At 46.4% G+C, this 21,068-nt stretch overlaps 1 protein-coding gene and 1 long non-coding RNA gene across 4 annotated transcripts in view; one reads left to right on the top strand and one right to left on the bottom strand.

The window, feature by feature from the left end:
* Positions 1-2,257: 2,257 nt before the first annotated feature.
* On the bottom strand, positions 2,258-8,371 carry LOC124417187. Its single transcript, XR_006931438.1, has 3 exons — positions 8,278-8,371; positions 5,836-6,040; positions 2,258-3,685 (listed from the first exon to the last, which is right to left on the bottom strand). It is a non-coding gene; the product is annotated as an uncharacterized LOC124417187 (long non-coding RNA).
* Positions 8,177-21,068, top strand: part of RELN (reelin) — a 273,059-nt gene continuing 260,167 nt past the window's right edge. For 2 of the 3 annotated variants that reach the window (XM_004934740.5, XM_040701261.2), the window contains exon 1: positions 8,177-8,725. In XM_004934740.5, coding sequence (XP_004934797.3) covers positions 8,497-8,725 — 229 coding nt within the window. In that variant the 5' untranslated portion in view covers positions 8,177-8,496. The remainder of the gene's footprint in view (positions 8,726-21,068) is intronic. The other variant, NM_001305123.2, reaches the window with a different exon arrangement.

The raw sequence follows: 21,068 nt of genomic DNA, 5'->3' as shown, positions 1-21,068 counted from the left end.
AGTGCTTCTACTACTGTGCAGGGAGCTTACAGAAGTTGATTTACTCAGCTTATTGAAGAGGGAGGTGACAGGAAACTTGATAGCTGACGTGCCTTCAGAGGGACATTTCCTCTGCCTTGGCTTGAATCTGATATCCAACATTGGTGGAACAAAGTCCAACAAGGAGAAGGGAAACGCAATTGTATGAAAAATGAAAATATTTGATTTGGGTCAAGTGGTTTAAAAAATGCCATTACATCATGCTGAATGAAAAGCAATGGACTTTCTGGCACTGGAAATCTTCAAGACCTTGTAAAATGAGACTGCCTTGGCTGAAAGGTTTGAGTTGCAAAAAAGCTTCCCTAGTGGAGCCCTATGATCCATGGTATCAGACATTGAGATGATGCCAGAAGCACCTTTGGGCTTAAAAGCTGGTAAAGTAGATTCATAGTTTTACTAAGATTGCATAATAGTGTCTACTGTAAAGGGAACTGAGAAGCGTTGCAATCAATACCTAACTTAATAAAGTTGTACATTGTACAACCCATTATGGGCTAGTTGATATGATCACGTTAGAAGTAGTGACATTGAGACATGGAGGGATCGACTTTAAGAGAAGCAAAGGGCAGGGATAGGAGCCCAACACTTTCCTCCCAATGATCAGAATGTTCCTCAGCTGTAGAATGATTCCTCTTGAGAAAGAAAATCCTGTGGTCTCATTTCTACTTTTCATTATAAAGGAGATTCTCGTTGACAACCACTCTGAGCAATCTCTCTGTGACCTTCTTACAGGGAGCTGGGAGGAATATTTGACTCATAAGTGATGAATTTTAGACTTCTAGTGAAGGATTTGGAATAATAAAAAAATATCTGCTTATTGTATAAGATTCTGGCTTATCCTAATGCTTTGCTGCTAATACAAATTTAAACCTTTTTTAAAATTAACCACCGAGTCTGATTTTTTAAGTCTTACTTTGATTGAAAAAATCATTTTGTGGGTCAAAACTGAAGTGGAGATACCATTCCTAACATCTTTGCTGCATTCACGTTGACACTGAGTTCAGGCGCCATGTTTTACAGTACTACCATATGTATTGGATACGGCTCAGTCTGAAAAACAAGAAATCTGATGATTTACAAGCAGGTGAAATTAAGTGAAAGCAGTGCAATTCTGACAAGACTTTTTCCATAAGTGAAGAGTGCTGGGAAGAAGAAAGACATTAGCACCAGATTTCTTACTATTCCCACTTGTTTTTTCCCATTTCAGTCTTTTCGCTTCCCGCATGTTATTACACCCATGTATAGTGACCTTCGGGCACATGTGTCTGGTTTGCAGAGTGCCTGAAGCTGTGACAGAGGTGGCTTTTTGCCCAGTAGTCCCATCCATAGGTAAGGCTCATTGAGCTCACTGATGGAGGTGCTCATCTGCCCCAAGTTCCTCAGCCATCCTGTGGGGATGTACCCCAGCCCAAATGGTATTTTGTAGCTCTGCTGCCTTTATCACATCTCACCAACAAAAAACGCTCTTTAACCAAAACCAAGAGATTGTGTTTGGTGCATAAATGCAGTAATGTACTTACTGAGGCCATCCAACACATTAACCTCTCGTCAGTTGTCCTGCTCACACTGCCTCAGCATCAGTGGGCTGAAAAAAATGAATGTGAGCACTTGGTGGCTCTGGTGACCAGGTCTCACGTAAGGTACAGAGCTTTGACATCCTGATGCATGTCCCATGCAGTCCTGCAGGTCAGGGAGCATGGAGGTGACGGGCAGTGGGACACAACCTGCACCCAAACTGCTGCCTGGGAGCACCCTCCTCCTACACAACCCTATCATGGGGAACTCCCTACTTATTCTCTGGTTTTCCATAATTCTGTGAGCATTTTAAATGGCTTTGATGCTATCACAGTTCATATTTTGCTTGGACTGTATTTGCACCTGCAGCCTAGAAAGTTTTGTGATAGACACTTGGCAAACAAAGTTCATCCTTGCAGCGTGCCTGTGGGCTCACAAGCTGTGGTGGTGTGTCAGATAAAAGTGTTGGATGTTGGATCTCCATGCACAGCTACACTGACACTTAACCATGTGCACTGTATATTTTAGATACGTTTTAAATGCAGAAGTGATAAGAGCAAATCCTCAAAACCCACAGTATTGGGTGTTTCCAGGTCTTTGCAAGTTCGGTGATCATTAGATAAACAGAAGGAACATCTTTTATGAACTTCCTTAGGATTTACTGCTTTCCTTTGCAAAGCAAACGGTTAAATTTGACCTGTCCTGTTAGCCATGTGTACCCTGGGCCCTTGGGGTTATTCAGGTTAGAAGAGAGAAGCGGAGAGATAAATCAGGTTGTAAAATGGACTGAGAGTTTCTTTTGTGGCCACTGACATTTAAAAAATTCTTCAGATAAAGACTACCCACAATAAATATTTGCAAGTTAATGAAAGCCTTGGAAGCTTCAGTAACACGTGTAAATATCCAGCATTTCTTCATAGAAATCCAGATCAGCAAACGTACAGTAGGAAACAATAACCATGAATATTTGTTGAAGGAGATGCCTCTTCATATAAAACATGTTTATTTAACGTACACTGAAAATCAGATTTCCAAAGCAAGATTGAACATTTGAATTGTAAATAACGAGAGTCAAGTTGAATTTCCTTAAATATATTTAGGTACGCTCCTCATGTATTGTTAATAAGGCACATTGGCTCAGCGGATCAGACACAGAAAGAAGGATATTCCTGTGCTTGTGTTGCACCCAAAATAATTTGTTAAAAGAAAATACACCAAACTTAGGAATATATGAAAACAAAACTTGTAATGACTGTTGTGCATTTGTCTTCAGAAATTTTTATTTTTATGCATAATAGATACTCAGAATATTTCCAAGCCCAAAATCCCTCGCAGTATCTCGTTTTCCAAGCATGAGCATAGTTTATTTGCTGTAGGAGATTTAAATCTTTAAAGTACTTTCATAGAAATAAACAAAATACATAAGGTATGGAAGCATAAAGGCTTCCTACACTTCTGAAGTATTCACACTTAAATTGTGTTATTAAGCCAAACAATAGAAAGCTTTTAATCCTAGTTGCCTAATTTGAAGGTTTTTTAATCTCATATTCTTTTTTTAATGACTACAAGATCAAAAATAAATTTAAGGGCTTAGACTCACCTACTTGATAACGTCAACACTGTTTGTAAAGAAATGCCTTTTTGAAAAAGAAAAGCCTTTTAATATTCTCTTTTATATTCATACCTCATTAAAGTTAATAAGCAATAAAGAAATACAAGTTTAAGACCATTTGAATGAAACCCAATATGAGAGAAGAAAATGTGCGCAGTTAAATATTCCATTTTCAGACAAAATCATGAGATGTCAGTTTACAGAAGATGCACATTGTGCCAGCGCCCGGGAAAACAGCGCAGCCAAATAGTTGCTATTGTTCATACCCTAGAAAAATTAAAATCTCGTAATAACATAGGCATGGAAGTTGACTGTAATTTCACATTTAGGCCTTTGTTTAGAAATGGCTCGGGCTCTACTTAAGAGCAAAGTTCATGCAAGTGGCGAGGCAAGGCTGCATTATTACATGGCTATGACCAGCAATGTGCACAAAAAAGGAATTCATCCCAAGGGGTTTCTTGGCATGGCCAAGGCCGCTCCAGAGCTGCAGGCCCCTCTGGTAAGTCACTGTGGCAGCGCCTGCATAAATAGGAGAAAATGAGGAGACTTCATGAACGGAAGACTTTGTTTTGAAAGAAGGGACAAGATCAATTAGCTACTAATTACTTCTAACGTTTCTGTCCAGCGTTCACGAGGCAGATGCGCTGAGGCCCAACTTCACTGAAGCTTCAACGCTCCTGACAGACAGAAGAGAAGGGTTTTGTTTTGAGCACTGCCGGACTCATCCTCCCATTTGAGTTCCCTGATACAGGGACCCTTGGGGTGATTGGGGAAGAGCTTCCCAGCCTGTGTTGATGGTTTAATCAAAGAATCATAGAACCATGGACTTGTTGGAGTTGGAAGGGATAATTAAAGATCAACTGATTCAACCCCCCTGCAATGATCCGGGACACCTACAGCTCGATCTGGTGCTCAGAGCCCTGTCCAGCCTGACCTTGAATGTCTCCAAGGATGGGGCACCCACCACCTCTCTGGGCAATTTGTTCCAGTGCCTCATCACTCTTACCGTAAAATACTTCCTTATATCCAACCTAAATCTCCCCTCTTCTAATTTGAAACCATTTCCCCTTGTCCTTTCACAACCGACCCTACTGAAGCCAGCCCAAGGGAGACACTGCCTCCAGTAATACAACAGTACTTTTTCAAAGAAAAGTGCTTGTGAGCAGATCATCAACTGTATCAGCTACAAGGCTGTTTCTTCTGCACATCCATCACATCATGCTCCTCCAGCCATCGGTATTCCTTCCTTCAGCAAAACCTTCCAAGCAGCAAAAAGAGCAGGTCAGCTCTCTGAGTCTGCCCAATGGCCAGGAGGAGAGGCACACGGCGAGACGCAGCTGCTTGCTTGGACGATTGGAAAGGAAAAGCACTCGGTGGAAAGATCTCACTTTGAAAATTCCACCTGACCATCTTTATTAGCATAAGAAAATCAATAGCGCCCCAACTTGTTGTTCTTAGATGTTATAACACAGTGAACAAGTGCTGCTTGCAGCCTGGTGGTCTCTGCTGTTCTAAGCCAATTATGAAGAAACCTTGGGCAGTCATAGAAAGCTGTTGTTTTTAAAAGCTGGAGTGCTGCATCAAGACTTTCCACACAGCAGTGACAAGTGTTCTTCTATGCTCTCCCACAAAAACCTTTCCAGACACAGGAAGCTCTGACAGAACTCCTTACTGCTGAGTATTGCTGAAATATTCCTGAGCCTACCCTGATCCTTGCAAAGTGACTTGCTTGTGACCATGCTAATAAAGCAGCTCCTCTGCCGTTAGCTTTGCTGTTCTGCTTTTGGGGTGCAAGCTCTCTCTCCGAATGAAGTGAGCAGCCCCATTGCCTAGATAATCACTGTCGTAAATTAATATGGACCACAGCCACGTCCATCTGTGCTGTGATTTTCCCGTCACACATGCCTGGGAGGGCCCCGTACCTCCCGGGTAATTATTTACGTTCCACCTATTGCATTCTCCATTGCAGACAGCAGTCTTTACTCGTTTCTCAACTCCATTTACTCCCTGTTTTTTCCCATGCAGAAAAAAAATAAAAATACTACACGATGGGTGAAAGGCCATGGTAACCTCTGTCCTGCAGCATTAGGTGCTTTCAGCTTTTAACAATGTATAGTGGTAACTTGCACAAGAAGCTTGGATCAGAGATGTGAAAATAGAGAATATTATGATTTTACAAGCTTTTGTTTTGATACAGGCAGGTTGGTTCAAATTGCTTTTCTTAAATAGACTGTACTATTATGAATAATAATAAATTGTTAATCTTGCTGTCACTAGGAGAAGGATGAATGGGAAATATTGACCAAAGACATTGTACAAATGCCTTATCTTCAGTAGGCAGGTACCATACCGACCCAGAGCAGGGGACAAAATCCCCCGAGGGGATTTGCTGAGGGGCACAAGAGCTCCATGCAAGGGACATTTTTGAGGAGTTATGGGAGAATTGGGCTCATGGTGTTTCTTTTCCTTCCTTTCCTCTGGAGCACAGGGGTTGGCCACAGCCTTGGCTCATCTGAAAGTTTCTTCAGCAAGTATGTCCCTACTGCTGTAGGAACATGTGTAATTCTAACTTTGTAGCTTCTGCAATACTCCTCATCCCTGTTCATCATGTTTTGTTGATGGGCACCGTCGGCACCACTCTTCTACTCAAAGATGAACCTGAAACTCACAGGGCAGATTTAGGAAGCACTCTTTGACCCTGATGATGGGGGTTCAGGAAGGCGGGGATCGTGGCTGGTCTATGTATCTGTCACACTGCTGCCGGTGGCTGGAGGACCCAGACAGCCCTTTGTGTCCTGTCCCCTTCAGTTTTAGCACTCTGGGGTCTCTCCACAGACAAGGCACAGGCTGTGATCTCCAAAGGAGGTGAGATGCCTGGAGGAACAGTAAAAACAAAGGAGAAAGGACAAAGAGAGAAAGGCGTTAAGGTACAGAATGGAGGAGGGAGGTGATTAAGGCAGAGCACGAGGCTTCCAAGCAGAGACCTTGCCTTGTCCACACTGCTTTGCTGAGTTTCCCCCTCGCTTGTAAGCGACAAAGTTTCCCCCTCGCTTGTAAGCTTTTAGTGCCCAGCTGCGCTGACAATCCTGGCTACTCTGGGCACTAAACTACTGGAAACAAAGAAAAAAGCCTAAAATTCATCTCCACTGAGCATATCCAAACTCCAGCGACTTCAGTGAGAAATCCCCCGGTTGATGAGATGCTCCCATGTTCCCAAACTTACTCAGAGAGTTCTCTCTTGGAGGAAAAATAAACAAAGGCATCGGTGGTAGCTGGGGACCACTCTGGCAGCAGTGGGAGGGAATTGCCCCTTCCCCTGCCACTTCCTTCATTATAAAATAATGGGGCTGGCTGTGCTTGCAGACCCCGAGCTCTGTGGATGGCGAGTGAGCACTTGGGGGGAGTGGGAATGCATGGGGCAAACATACCTCCAGGGCAGTTCCGGAGGGAGCCTGAACAGCTTATGCCTGTTTGAGATTCTGGTATGAGCAAATTACGTTACTCCATCACTTTTACAAGCACTGAAATTTATGGAGGAGGCACAGATGTTAAAAAAAAATCCAAAACAAACAAATGCCCGAAGCTGAAAAATAAATAAAGGAGCTAAAAGGGAAAAGTCGGAGCCAGACTGACGAGGAGCTCTGTTTCCAAGGCAGTGGCCCGGGACAGCCGCCAGCTGGAGCTGGATGTTCCCTGCACCCCTGTGCCTCTGCATCTTCACTGGAGAGTCTGTCCCCATGCTTCTCCCATCCAGAACAATGGGGGACGTGGCCTCGCTCCATCCCCACCAAGGTCTGAGACGGGAAAACTACAGCAAAGTTCTGTTGGTGGTGGTGAGCTCAGCTCGGTGCACAGCCAGCGGCAGAGGCAGCTCGGGCAGATGGCAAGGATGTCCCCAGGGCCCCATGCAGGCTCCCATCAGCGGCGTGGAGATGGGCCAGCCCGGCAGCCTGCGCCAATGAGGGGCAGCTGCCATGTGGCTCGCGCCTCTGCGGAGGGAACCTTTCCCACTGGCACCAACACGGATCCAGGAGGGAGCCCCTGGCCCGTGCCAGTTCTGCACTTGACAAAATGCTGGCAGGTACGTTCTGCTTTCCGCTTACATCATGTCACTGGTGCTCGCCCGCACTGTCCCTGGGCACCAGTTGGCATCCAGCACATACCTTACAGACCGGTAGGTTTGCTCCTGTCTCCTCACACTGCGGTCCCTCTGCTAGCCCTGCTCTCTTAAAAATGTACGTTTGTACGAATTATTGCTCTTGCCAGCATTTCGTGTCCAGCTGCTCATTCCCCCTGCGGTCCACTCTGGGTTCGCTCCTCTTCCTGAGGTGTGGGGCCTGGGCACACCTCCCTGGGGGCTGAACCGCCCTCCTGGGGACCTGCCCTCCCTGGGGACCCTCACGCTGCCTCTCCTGAGCTGAAGGCTCTCTGTGTATGCGTGTGGGGAGAAGGTTTGAGAACAAACCGACGTTTTCCCAAGCAGAGGGTGCACATCTATCAGGGGCAGAGCTGGGGCAGGACAGGGACAGAGGCAGTGAGAGGTGCAGGGAGTAGGGAGGAGGGGTAGGGGCAAAAGAGAAGAGAGCCGGGGTGTGAGCACAGGGACTGGGCTGTGGGATAGGGACTGAGGATGTGGGACAGGGATAGAGGCAGAGAGACAGAGGTTGGAGAAACGGGACAGGGACACAGGGACTCAGGTGTCGGGGCGGCAGCTAGGGCAGGGCCGGCTGCAGGAGCAGGGCCAGGGACCAGGGAGCAGCGCCAGGGGCCGGGGCAGGGGCGGGGACCCGTAGGCAGGGACCGGCGGCAGACAAAGGGCAGCGACAGCGCCGGGCCGGCAGCCCGCCGCCCCGCAGAGGCAGCACCGCACCCGGGCGCGCAGAGCGAGGAGCGGGAGGAGCGGGCGGCGCCGGCGGAGGAGGAGAAAGAGGTGGAGGAGGAGGAGGGACCTTCCCCTCCCTCCCACCCCGACACCGGGGGAAATAAATTATTCCCAGCCCTCGCGCTCCCGGCTCCGAGCCCCGCACCCCGGCAGCGGTAGACGGGGACGGCGGAGCCGCTCGGGGCAGCGCAGCCTTCTGCGAGCGCGGAAGGGCCGCGGTGGCCCTTACCTCGCTCCGCTCCGCGCCTCTCCGCGCCGCTCCGCGCTCCCCGAACTTCCGCGGGCTCCGCGGGGGGCAGCGCCCGCCCCGTCCCGCCCCGTCCGTCCCACCCCGCGCCCCGTCCCGTCGCGTCTCGTCCCGTCCCGTCCCGCGGGGAGCGGAGAGGAGCGGAGCGGCGCGGCGGTCCCGCCGTGCCCTGGATGCCCCAGCGGCGCCGGCGGCAGCAGCATGGAGCGGCGGCGGGGCGTCCCCGGGGGCTGGTCCTGCCTGCTGGCCGCGCTGGGAGCCCTGCTGGCGGCGGGACGGGCGGCCACCCCCCGAGCCCGCTTCTCTCCCTTCTTCTTCCTCTGCACCCACCACGGCGAGCTGGAGGGGGACGGCGAGCAGGGCGAGGTGCTCATCGCCCTCCACATCGCCGGCAACCCCGCCGCCTACGTGCCCGGCCAGGAGTACCACGGTAAGTGGCGGCCGCGCGTTGAGAGCGTGCGAGCATCCCCAGGGGGGACAGCCGCGGTGTCCGCAGCCCCCTCCGCCCTCCGGTCTGTGTACCCGGCGGCGGATCCCGACGCTCCGAAGTTGGTGGCGGTCCCCGCTTCGGGACCCGGGGAAAGCGCCCCGTTGGGGTGCGCGGTGCCGCCCGCGGTGCCCGGAGTTGGCCGCGCCCGGGGGATGCGGGAGCCGCGCTCACAGGTGGCGGCGACGGGAGGGGGGGGGGGGGGGGGGGGCGGGTCGGGCGGGTAACGCCGCAGCAGCCGCTCTCCGTGGGCACCCCGAGGTGAGGAGAAGCGATAGAGCCCCATCGCCGCCTCTTCGTAAGGCAAACTTTCAGGTGCGGAACGTTTCTAATTCACGATCACGGAAGGCCGCCCCGAGGTGTATTGGCGGATCCTTCTCCCCTCTTTGCGTCCGCTCGAGGTTTTGTGACGCTCCGTAATAAGCGCTGATTTGCAATAAACATTAAAAAGCCAGGGGAAAAAAAAAAAAAAAAAGTACATATTTATTGAAAGCGTCCTGCTCAGAATAAGACACCGTGGGGCGGTCCCTGGCTATGGATGGAGTCGAACTGCTGCCTTCGATGCGTTCCGGCTCAGAATTGAAGTTTAAAGCAAATCAGAGAAGGGATGAGATGGGAGGGATGCGGATGTTCCGATGGATTTCGTTCCCATTGTAAGGACGGGGAGAACGAACGTCACACAGCCGTCCTCACCGGATTAGGAGCGCTGAAGTGTCGCTCTCTGTATAGCCTTTAACAACGCAGTTCTTACAAAACCCATATGAAAGTTGTTATAAAAGTGTCGCTATCTTTTCTTTAACGATCCCCGTACGTAAATTCTGTGACCGCCGCGCTCGGTTTCCCCTCGGAGCCCCGTATCCTCTCTGGGACCGACCGCATTGCATCCAACCCGCCCGACCCCGACTCGGGAGCGAAAAAAAACCCCAGTCTCCACTTTCCCTCAGCTTTAAGCTCTGCATTTTTTACACCGCGGCTCAGATGCTTAAGCGACAGAATCGCGCTGTGCCGGGAGGGAAGCCGAAGCCCGGCGCGGGGGGACGGCCCCATCGGGCTGAACTTGTCGCTAACGCGTTGGTGCAGCACGAGGTGTGGGTATACCCTGCCGTGAGCCCGCCCTGCTCCCAGCCTGTCATGGGAGCTTTATTTTCATCCCGCGCATTGATGGAACACTTGGCTGTGCCAAAACAAAGGCAGAGGCAGTGCCCGCCGGCTCCGTGCGACGTGGTGATGTACCCTTGAGCAGAGCACACCTACTCCGGTAGATACTTGGAAACGTCTCATCTGAGTGTCTCGAAACAATTATCGGTGTTAAATGTAGCGCCAAGGAAATAAATAAAATTATAACCTGAAAAAATAAGCCGGAGTAATCCGGGCTGCTCTGTCACGCAGTTTAATGTTACTGGCAAATCCCAGTCTGCGCTGCTTCAGCCTTTGCTGTTCAAAACACCGGGCTTTAAAGGCAGACTTGTGAGCTGGAGTTGCGAGCGCAGTACAGGAGGAGCGCAGGACAAAGGGAGATGTAGAGATGTGCAGTGAAATCCACCTGTGCACAGAGCACATTCCGAGCGCGGGATCCAGCGGGGCCGTTCTGCACTGCCTGCCTCCCCCTCGGTGACAGCAGAACCCATGAGAACCAAATTCAGAGATGGCTGAATTGGGTGAAACCTTATCTCAAGGGCTGGAAGAGAAGAAATACCAAACGCAATTCAGCTCACAGCGTTCTGTTAGTTGGTTTACACACGGAGCTGTGACTCTGGCTCGCATCCATCTGCCCAGTGGTCCCTCGTGCTGCCCTGTGCCCATGAGAGGAGAGGTCCCTGTAGGGATATGTGGGCATCGGCTGAGAACGGAGCTTCTCCAAGCGGCTTCTCTGGCGCGCTGGGTCCAATGCTTCACTTCCATGTGACATTGAACCTCATAAGTAAAGTGAGGACAATGGTATTCCCTACTTTGCATTGGTAAATTGGATACTTTGGGATTTCGCACTTCACCCCTAACCCCTAAAACTGCTCCCAGTTTGGCCCTCTCCCTGCAGTCACTAAATATTTAAACGCACATTGACTGAATAGGAACAGAACTATGCTGCACATAACCATGCTCTTTGCATACAGGAATGATTTGAAATTGGTCAACAGTTTTATCACCGTTGACAGACTTTTATTCCTTGAATTAGCTTTTTTTTCCCCAAATCTAATGAAGTCCTTGAGCTGGCCAGGCACTTACACACTTGCACAAATCCAAACTGGCAAAGTGTGCACTTGTTTAATGCAGGCACCTGCTCAGCCCCCTTCCAGCCGAGTGGTGTTGGTGCGCTCGGAGCTGGGCTGCATCGTCATAGCTCTGAAGCCATCCCATTTACTCCTGGGCTTCCCCCTGCAATCTACAGAGCAGAATACCAATCCTTTATGAGAAAAATCACAAATCCAAAATCTTCAAGCGAGTTTTTGTTTGTTTGTTTGTTTGTTTGTTTTTGCATTTCTTTTCAATCTGTGCTCAGTTTTGGTTATTCACATCGGTGCTGTGAGTGCGTCCCACGGTTTGCAGGCAGGTTTGTACTCTGGAAATACACAAAGGAAACACATGCGGAAGGATCAGTCTGACTGAACACCGAATCCTCACTGCCCTTCATCACAGAGAACTTAAAGTAAACATTCATATTGGTAGGGTTTAAAACAGTGCAAAGGGATCCTCACACAGTATTTTCCCTCCTCTCTCGAAACAAAAAGTGGTTTTGCTGTTACTGCAAACGGTGCTCTTTTCTCAAGGTTTCTTATTTAGATCTTTTAGGAACAACTTTGAACTCTTTTCCTATGATTGATGTCAAAACTCATAATTCCAGCCTTAAAATAGTTTTCTCTAATGAGACTTCAGTTCCTATTTCACTCTCCATTGTTCCTATTTTTTTTTCCAGAACTGATTAACCTTCGGTCCCCAAATGTTATCAGTTCCCATCAGTGGCTGTTCCTATTCTTGGACACACTGTATATTGTGTGGGACCATTGCTTTGATAGGTTGCAAAAAAAGAAAAAAAAGTTTTCGACTATTTTAAGTGGTAATTCCACACTCTTCCAGCACTGATAAGAAATTGTTTAAAGTGTGGCCAAGTGCACCTTTGTTACTTACCCACTGTATGTAAGAAACGCAGGTTGTGACTTGATGCCTGTTTTCATTGGGAACGCTGTCATTTCTGGAGCCAGGTTGCTCTGGTGGGTGTGTGCATGGTAAAGTCTGATTGTTCAGAGTAGGGAAAAATAAAAAGCATGTGTTGGAATCTGAGGTTAGGGATGGGGTGAGAGCAAATAACAGGAGAGTAAGAAGTGATGCTGCTTGAGGAACAGAGAAATAGGATTGTAAGAAAGGTGCAGAAACTTGGTTATGCATCTTCTCTATCAGTTATGCCACAGTGCACGAAGCTTTTTGTGAGCCACCAGAAGTCAGATGTGTGGAGAATGTGATGTGCATTGGTAAGGGAAGAGCATGTTTTGGTCAACGCTTTCCAGCATCATTCTGTGTATTATGTCAGTTCTTAGAAACTTTTGCAGGATATTCCCTCAAAAACATTGGTCTCGTCTACTTATACCTCGCCATCGTGGTTGTAAGAATGGATACTTCCATTATTATTTTGTTCTAAATTACAGGGCTGTGTAGAAAGTTTTGTTCATAGGAGTACAGTAAACTCTTCAAGGATGCTTAAATTAAAACCCCGAGGCTAGCAATAGGTAGCAACAGTGAGGGAACTACTAAGAATGGGACAGATCCTGGGTTTTCAAGTCTTTTCTTTCCTACTGGGTCTTTAGCAAAATCCTGCAGTGGTGTAAAGGTTTCATAACCCATAAAATTCTTCTTCTAGGGTACTCAGAGAAAAACCTTCATCCCCCAGTGCCCAAAGAGTTCATCCCAGCTGCGCTCCATTCTGTTTAGGATCTTCTTGCATAAACCAGAGCCTGCAGAAGCAGGAATGACTTCTGAATAACGCGGTCTGTTCTCTACAGTCTGCAGTCTGAATATGTCAGATCTGAAACTTATTTATTTAAAACTTGACCTCAGACAACAGGTTCTATATCTGAAGCTCTTGTCTGGTCCCAGAGTTAAAGTGACATGAACATGCAAGTTTTATAAAGTTCTGCTCTGAAGATCTCTTGACCACAAGCTGATGAGGGATGGTAACCTTGAAAGAAAAAGGGAGACAAAGTCAAGGTATTTTCCTAGGGAAGATGATAAATTTTAATGGGATCGGCTGCCATCGTTCTCATTCCTGGGCCAGATAAGCAGCCAGCAGATGGCTCAACCATAGATACAGTTGGATGTGGGATTTATAAAAGGAGGTAATGGCCCACAAAGGCCTCCATGAATCCTTCTTGCAAATTTGCAAAAGAGATGTAATCTCTGCTTAAACCCCTTCTGCCCCCATCGGGGGGCTGCTATCCCTGCAAAGGAGAGTTGATTGCCCCAAATAACAGCAATTGCAGTCAGCACAGTGTGCTGGCCTGACCCACATTTGCCAGGTGACATCTGACTGCAGGACAGAAATGGCACTGTTGGTGTTATTGGTCTGCACGGGGCAGACTGTGCATTAAGAACTGATCTGGGAATATTGCATGTACTTCCTTCAAGTTTAAAGGACGTAATTTTGAATACATACGGTTTATCTGTGGAATCCATTGCTAAAATCTGTCCATGGTAACAGCTTTTAAGTAGATTATTTTTAAAAGTTGCTTTTTCTATAAATAACTAGTAGCTGTAATTTTATATATGCATATGTACATTACGTTATATCACACATTTATATTGTGTGTATATTTGTATATATAGCAGGGGGTTGAAACTTGACGATCATTGTGGTCCTTTTCAACCCAGGCCATTCTATGATTCTATGATTCTATGATATAAACCTCCTTCTTCAGGACCTAAGTTGACCAGTAAACAGTGTGTAGGTAGGTTACCGTGTTGTGGTGACGTGTAGCTCATTTCTCTAATCTTTTTGCATTGCCCATTTGACCCAAGCCACGCTGGTTCATCAGATAGAACAGAGTATGACTCTTGGCTGTCAACATTTCTAATTTTCCTCATTGTTCTGTTGATCTGGATTTTTAAAGACCACTGCCTTTGAAATAATGTCACACTTCTATACAGCGCAATAATACAGTATTTGCACATGGACTAACTGAGGTATGATTTTCCATCTGATGACAGACCTGATGATACGACAGAGATGTGCTCTGACACAAGTTTCATTAGTTTTTTGCCTCATGCTCTACAGCTGTGGTTTGGATTTGTCATGAATCTTTGCTGCATAAAGAGGAAAGGAAACATCACTGTCTTACCTCTGAGAACAAGCAACCTTCCCTAGTAGTCCTTGGTTTGAGAATTTCAATAGTCTGTGATGAAAGTCTCAGTCTTTTTAACATGCTTCCTTTCTTTGTGTTAACATTTCCTGCCTTTTCATCTGGCATAAAAAGTGCATAGAGTGCAAACATGTTTCTGGAATATTTGTGTCATTCCCATTTTTTTCCCCCAGTTGTGAGCGGCCACTGACATAAACACAGTACAAATTCTTACAATGCAACTTTTAACATCCGTCAAGGCCCAAGAATAGATTGCTTGTGGAAGAGGCCTTGGGAAGTTCTTTCCTGATTCCCTCTTGTCAAGCCTGCTGTCTTATCCATTCGCCCTTCCCTGGAAAATGAAAGCCCAAGAGTGTGTCACACCGTCAATGCAATATGGGCTGTATCAAATCAAAAGGTGATAGCATTACAGGGGCAGAAACCCCTCTGACCCATCCCATAGGGCAGAGGTCACAGCCTGGAGCTGCTGGAGTTCAGGGAGCATTTGGACAACACTCTCAGACATGGGGTTTGAATTCTGGAAGGTCCTCTGTGGAGCCAGGAATTGGACTCTGATCTTTGTGTGTGCCTTCCAACTTGGGCTGTTCTACGATTTTATAATTCTGTGCGTTAACATGGAAAACAGAAGGGGTCTGTAAGGGCTGGATGTGAAGGGTCTGTGGAAGTTGCAGGGTAGCAACTGATGAACTCATAAACTTCCAGTGGCTTATTGCAAAGCAGAGGCTGTTTTTCTGAGATCTTTGTAAAGTTCCTCTTGGCAGATTTTCCATCCCGGTGGGGACCTGGGAACAAAGCAGGTGGTTCCCATCTTCTGACCAGGCACTCTGATATTAATATGGGTTGTGGGATTCTCACAAGTGTTGTCTCAGGGGGAAAAATCAGTGGAGCTTTTCCAGCTCATGTCTGTTATCTGTGAGAGCCTGGAGCGACAGCAGGCATCAAATCCATCTCCACTCAGGTGCAAGCTTCACCCCGTACCTTCTATAAAAATAAGACCTCCACTCCTCTAGACTTCTACATTGGCCTCCTTCATAAAATGATGTGTACTGCAGGTTTCTCTCTGAACTGCACCATTGCTTTCGTGCCCCACACCTGTCCATCCGTGCCCCAGGGTGACAAGTACCTCGGGGTATACCTGGCAATGAGAAGTCTTATTAACAGTTCCAGCCTTCCAGATCTAGGGGATTGCTGGGTGTTGGAAACATTTACAAAGCCATTGCCACGCTCACTTCTGACACAGAAGCTTTAGGATGTGCAAACATGAAGGAGATCTGGTCACCAGCTCTTACACATTATTCCTTGTAGCCACTGGTGGTTGGGGCACTGGCACCCCATCCTTCATTCCCTTCCAGTTCCCAGCCTCAGCTTGGGCTGGAAGAAATTTGTGTGTCGGTTGCCCACAGGCAGCAGATGTTGGATGCTCCCTGGAAATACGGGGAGACCTTGAACATTTGCATCACAGTGGAGGGGAAGGAAGGAAGAGGGAAAAGAGAGTGCACAACCCTCACTGTCCAGAAGGCTTAGAGAAACCTGGGATTATCTTTTTTTCCGTAATTGAGAGAGACTTTCTGGCCTCAGCATTCAACACGTCTGGTACAATAATCATAAGTGAGTCACCAAGGACACAGTCAGCTGATGCAGGCTGAAAACAAGTTTTCTATGTATATTGGCCATGCTATTGAAGAGGAATACTTCATGGCAGCACTGGGTTTGCCGTGTGTGTCCTGTCCCTGAGAGCTCTCTCTGTGTGATAAATGTGAGCAATGAGCAGGTGATCAGCCTTTTAACATCCGAAAACAGCAGCACAACCCTCTGTGGCCTCTCCCCATGTCAGGCCCTGGGATGTGAGAAGTCATTCATCACGTCACAGGGCTTGGCAAGGTCTCTGCCATTCGGTTCCACTTTTCCCACTGCTCTCCAGGACAATACAATAGATAGGAAAGAACAAGAAATATAGATAATGTTTATCTTTCTGACTAAACAAGTGGCAGTTTCCAGGCCAGAGTAACCTTCCAGTGTTGCTATCTCACAGGGGAAATATGCTGCTAGAGAAAACAAGCCTCCTTCCAGAATTAGACACATTCATCTGGACAAAGGGTGAAATGATTTTCAATACCGTGAACTGCAGAAAGAAACCAAACAGCACCACTGACCCAGACAAAGATCCAGGTCTAACAAAGCACTGCCCAGCAAGTGCTGCGGCAAGCAGGCTTGTTTGTGGGGTGTCAGGTCACAGAGTCACTGCTATCAAGTTCTGTAAAAACAGAGCTTTCTAGTATTTGTGAAAGAAAGGATGTCTGGTTAAACACCGACGTTAAATATCTTTGTAGAGTGGTTGTTCTGTCTCTAGCCCCCAAAGATGGCAGCACGAAGAGCGTTGCTCTGGATGGTATCGAGAGCAAAACCCTCTGGCAAATATTTTTATGCTTTCCAATTGTTATTGTTGATTTGCTCATTACCAATAGCCCATCAGAAGGGTTTTAAGCTGATAGTACTGTTTCCATAAGAAACAGGACTTTATCATTTGTTCATATGGAATTGCCATGTTTGTAATGAGTAAGAAATTCATTTATAATTTGGTTGTGAGGAGGATAAAAACTGACAATGTCACTGAGTAGAAACTGGTGAAGAATTTGAAATACTTTGCTGGCATTTTCAATGCAAACTGTTGATTTTCGCTTTGGAAAAGTATTTCAATTTTGAAACTGACAACAAAAAGGGAAAAAAAAAGAAGTTAACTGAATAATCAGAAAATGAAATGAGACCTTTCTGCTTGAACAGTATCTAATTTTTTTGTGTTCATTGAAGATTTTCATAGTGACCGAGCTGATATTTTACTTTGTGTGTGTGTGTGTGTTAAACCCCCCAGTACTTCTCCTTTTATGTTAGCTGATCTTTTTTCTTTCTTTTTCTTTTCATTTTGGTCACTGAACCAAAAATCGAATAGTTTTACTTCTGACAAGTTGACCATTTAATTTCCGGCCACTGAACAGATTTAATTCAAACAAGTAACCCTCATGACTCCTCTCGCATTTGTTCCCAAAATAAATAACAGAATAATAATTAGCTCTTTAAGGCACCGAAGTGCAGCTGGGAGGAATACGGCCATTTCCAAGGTAACAAACTCTTGTTTTCTGTAATGATACCTGCAGTTGCTATGGGGCTTCTGATGTATGCACCGACCACATTTTTCTTTACATTCAGTCATTGTTCAGTTTTCTTCCTCAGCAGAAATCTTTTCCCCAGTTCAGTCTTTCAGTAAAAAAAGCCTTACAGGAGGTCTATCACTTTGCTCCTTCTGGACATCTACATTTAGAAGACATTTCTGCTTACAAACTTGAAAACCTCTTACAGTGTATCTACAGAATAAGAATCCATTTAACTGGATAAATAGACCTCCATGTCTCTAAAATTACCTTTTTTCTTTCTTCCCAAGGAATGATATTTACAGAGCTGCCCACCTCAAACAGGAGAAAACTGTTCAGAGCAGACATAGAAATTGGCATTGAGAAGCGCAGATTTATCTCATTAAGGGAAATCATCCTTAATGTTCTTCATTAGCCTATTTTTCCTTCAACATATTGCTAACGTGGGGTGAAAATTACGTAATTGTACTGGGGCTGTGATGTCTGCAGAAATTGCCTCAGCCAGAGGAGGTGAAAAGGTGTGGGTTTGGCCTGGTCTCTCTCCAGCCTCTGGCAGCCCAGATTACTTCATTAAACGTCTGTGGACCTTCCCACTCAAGGAGATGGGAGTTTTGTTTCATCAAGTGGCAGCAGATGTTAGCAAGCTTTCACGCCATTCATCACTGACTTTCTTAGTACAGATCATCTTTCTAAAAGTCCAAACTGTCATTGAGCAGAGGCACTTGTGTGTTACGCACTGGCTACTCCTCTTTTGGGTCTTTGCCTAAAAACCCAATGCCCAACTTTCCCCTGCCTCCTCTTTATCTCCCACTTGGTGATATCGGAGAGCAAATTCTTTTGCTACTTGCAGCAATTTTCTTCCAGGGAAAAGAAAAAAAAAACCAAAACACTGCAACATTAGTTGCAGTACAGTACACTTCCTGATTGGACATGAGTAACTGCTAAGAAACACTATTGGATTCTCAGTAGTGAACTGCACCACAACTGTTGACCTCCCATTACAGATTTACAAAGTTTGTGCTTATTGCAGTTACCAAATATACTCCAGTGGCAAATAGTCAGAAATAAGGAATATGTATTTATGTATGGTTTGTTGGGGATTGTTTCTCTAGAGCATGGAGATTTTTTTCAGTGCACAGAGCTCATACAGAAGCTAGTGAGCATAGTACATGTAATCTTTAGACTGGCAGATTCTTGACAAACAAAAATCACATATTCTGTCTGACAACTTGGAAAATTTGATGAATCTCTTCCTTCAAATGAGCATGTGAATTGTGGCTTCTGTCTCTGCTATGGCAGTGCAGCTTCATGGTGAGGCTGACCCCAGGTTTCTGCTGCAGAAAGGTGGAGTCAGAAGGGATAACCAAGTGCAACAAAGCTCAACATATGTGGTGCAGCACAACGTGGTGTTTCCTGTCTTCCTTGTCTAGCCCTGACTTTATTTCACCCCTCTACCACCATCAGCCTCCACAACCGATATGGAAGTTTATGCCTTCACTGCAGTTTTCCTTTGTAAATGAAAGGTGTACTCCTGGTGTTTTAAGGAAAACAGTGCATGGCTTTTAGGATAATGACTCTGATTTCATCCCATTTCAGGCAAGCCACTTTGGACCTTCAGTGTTGTAAATTAATATCATTTCAATTTTTAATCTAGATTTGTTAAGCAAGACGTAAAAATAATGGATTATTGAATCTGTCCCAAGAAGCCTAGAAAGGACAATTGGGCAAGGGAATGTATTTAGAAGAAAGTCTGCATTATTAGTGAGGGAAACACTGAGTGCGGACACAATTAACAGACGTTGAACAAAATAAGGTTGGACATTGCTCCAGAAGGAAACATTCCTAACACAAATCTCAGAACAAACACAAGTTCATTTTTACTCAGGGCAGTTTAGCTAATGTCATGTCTGTACAGACAAAGAGAACTTCACGAATGTAGGTGTGATATTTACAGGTAAAGTGAAAAGGGCTTGAGCCCCTGCTTTAAAGGTACACAACACAGAGATTCTTAGCTGATGGGATTCTTCCCTGTGCCTTGGCAGCCAAAGAGCTGATGATACCCTGGGGTGCACCAGGCCCAGCACTGCCAGTGGGCGAGGGGAGGGCTTATCCTGCTCTGCTCCGTGCTGCGCAGCCTCACCTCCTGCACTGGGTGCAGTGTGGGTGCCACAACATCAGGGGGACATAAAGTTATTAGACAGCGTCCAAAGGAGGGATATGAAGATGGGGAAGGGTCTGGAGGGCAAGGTGTGTGAGGAGCAGCTGAGGTCCCTGGGTTTGCTCAGCCCAGGGCAGAGCAGCTGAGGGGAGGCCTCATGGCGGCTGCAGCTCCTCACAGGGAGCGGAGGGGCAGCGCTGAGCTCTGCTCTGTGTGACAGCGACAGGGCCCGAGGGAACGGCATGGAGCTGTGTCAGGGGAGGGGCGGGAAAAGGGGTTAGGGAAAGGGTCTGCGTCAGAGGGCAGTGGGCACGGAACGGGCTGCCCAGGGCAGTGGGCACCACCCTGAGCTGTTGGAGTTCAAAGAGTGTTTGAGCAATGCTCCTTGTCATGGGGTATGAATTTTGGGTGTTCCTGTGTGGAGCCAGAAGCTGGACTCAGTGATCCTTGTGGGTTCCTTTCCTTGGGACATCCTAGAGGAAATGTTAAGTCATGTCTTGAAGCAGTGATTGAGCACCTGGTGGGAAGGCAGGGCCAACCCAGGGGAGCTCAGGTGTATGCAATGCACTGAGTGACCTGAAAGTGTAGAGACAGGATCCACCCCTCCAAGACTTCATTTAAGGGTTGGCAGTGGAGGCAGCAGTGTTTTGCTTGAGGTCCTTGTGTGCCTGAGGTCTTCTAAGGGTAAGCTGCCTGTTTCTTTTGTTTCTGTGCCTGTTGTATTTGAGCAAGTCCTCATTTGCTGCAGCCTAGGACTTTGCTGCTTTGCTTTCATTGCTGTGCTTTCTATCATGTAACAGTGTTACTACCCCTCTTCTCTATTTTTTAAAGATCAGAGCTCGTGGATTTCACAGTATAGCTGTACTGATAACTTCTAGCTGGTAACTCTCCTCCTAAACTGCTAGGCAGATTTATCAGCAGGAAGGAAAGTGCCATGGTAGAAAGATATGTATAGCATCTCAGCTGTACATCAATTCAGTTTTCATCTCTTCTGCTGAATTTAACTCATTTATGATGTTCTGCATTCGAAGTGGTCATAATTAATTTGAATCAGAGGTATGTCATATTTTTTGCTGCTTTTTTTTTTTTTTTTTTTTTTTTTTTTTTTTTTAAGTCAAGAGCACTGTGCTTTGGTCTAAAGAGAGGTCAGGGCCTTTGTAATGAGCAAGACCAGAACTGTTGGCCTTTTTAGTTGCTGATGTTACTTGCTGCTTCTTTAGGCAGGTATTTCTAGCTGCGACATAATAGAAATGAATGTAAATACCACATCACATTTTTCTCTGTTTTGTGTGAACAATTTGGAAGTGCTTACATATGATGAAAGTACAACAGCATGATAATAAATTGTTTGACCTTTCTTTTGGTTACACATTTAAGAGCATACTGCATGATGCCCTTTGTTATATATCTGGATGTCTTGTTGGTTCTTGATTTTCTTCCATTGCAGGCAATCAGATTGCTTCTGGGATAGTTATTTACACATGTTGGATGACTAATGATTTACTGTGTTCTCCCAAATAGGAAGAAGGGGCAAACAAGGAAGTATATGTGAGTGAGGTGGCAGAGTTCTTAATATATATTTCAGGATCTTGGGTATTTAGCAGTTATTTATTATACTTACTGTCTGTGTGATGACA

The sequence above is a fragment of the Gallus gallus genome, chromosome 1 (genome assembly GCF_016699485.2).
Source record: "Gallus gallus isolate bGalGal1 chromosome 1, bGalGal1.mat.broiler.GRCg7b, whole genome shotgun sequence".
NCBI classification, from domain to species: Eukaryota; Metazoa; Chordata; class Aves; order Galliformes; family Phasianidae; genus Gallus; species Gallus gallus.
Note: the sequence above shows the minus strand (reverse complement) of the source record. Positions and strands in the feature narration are given on the sequence as shown.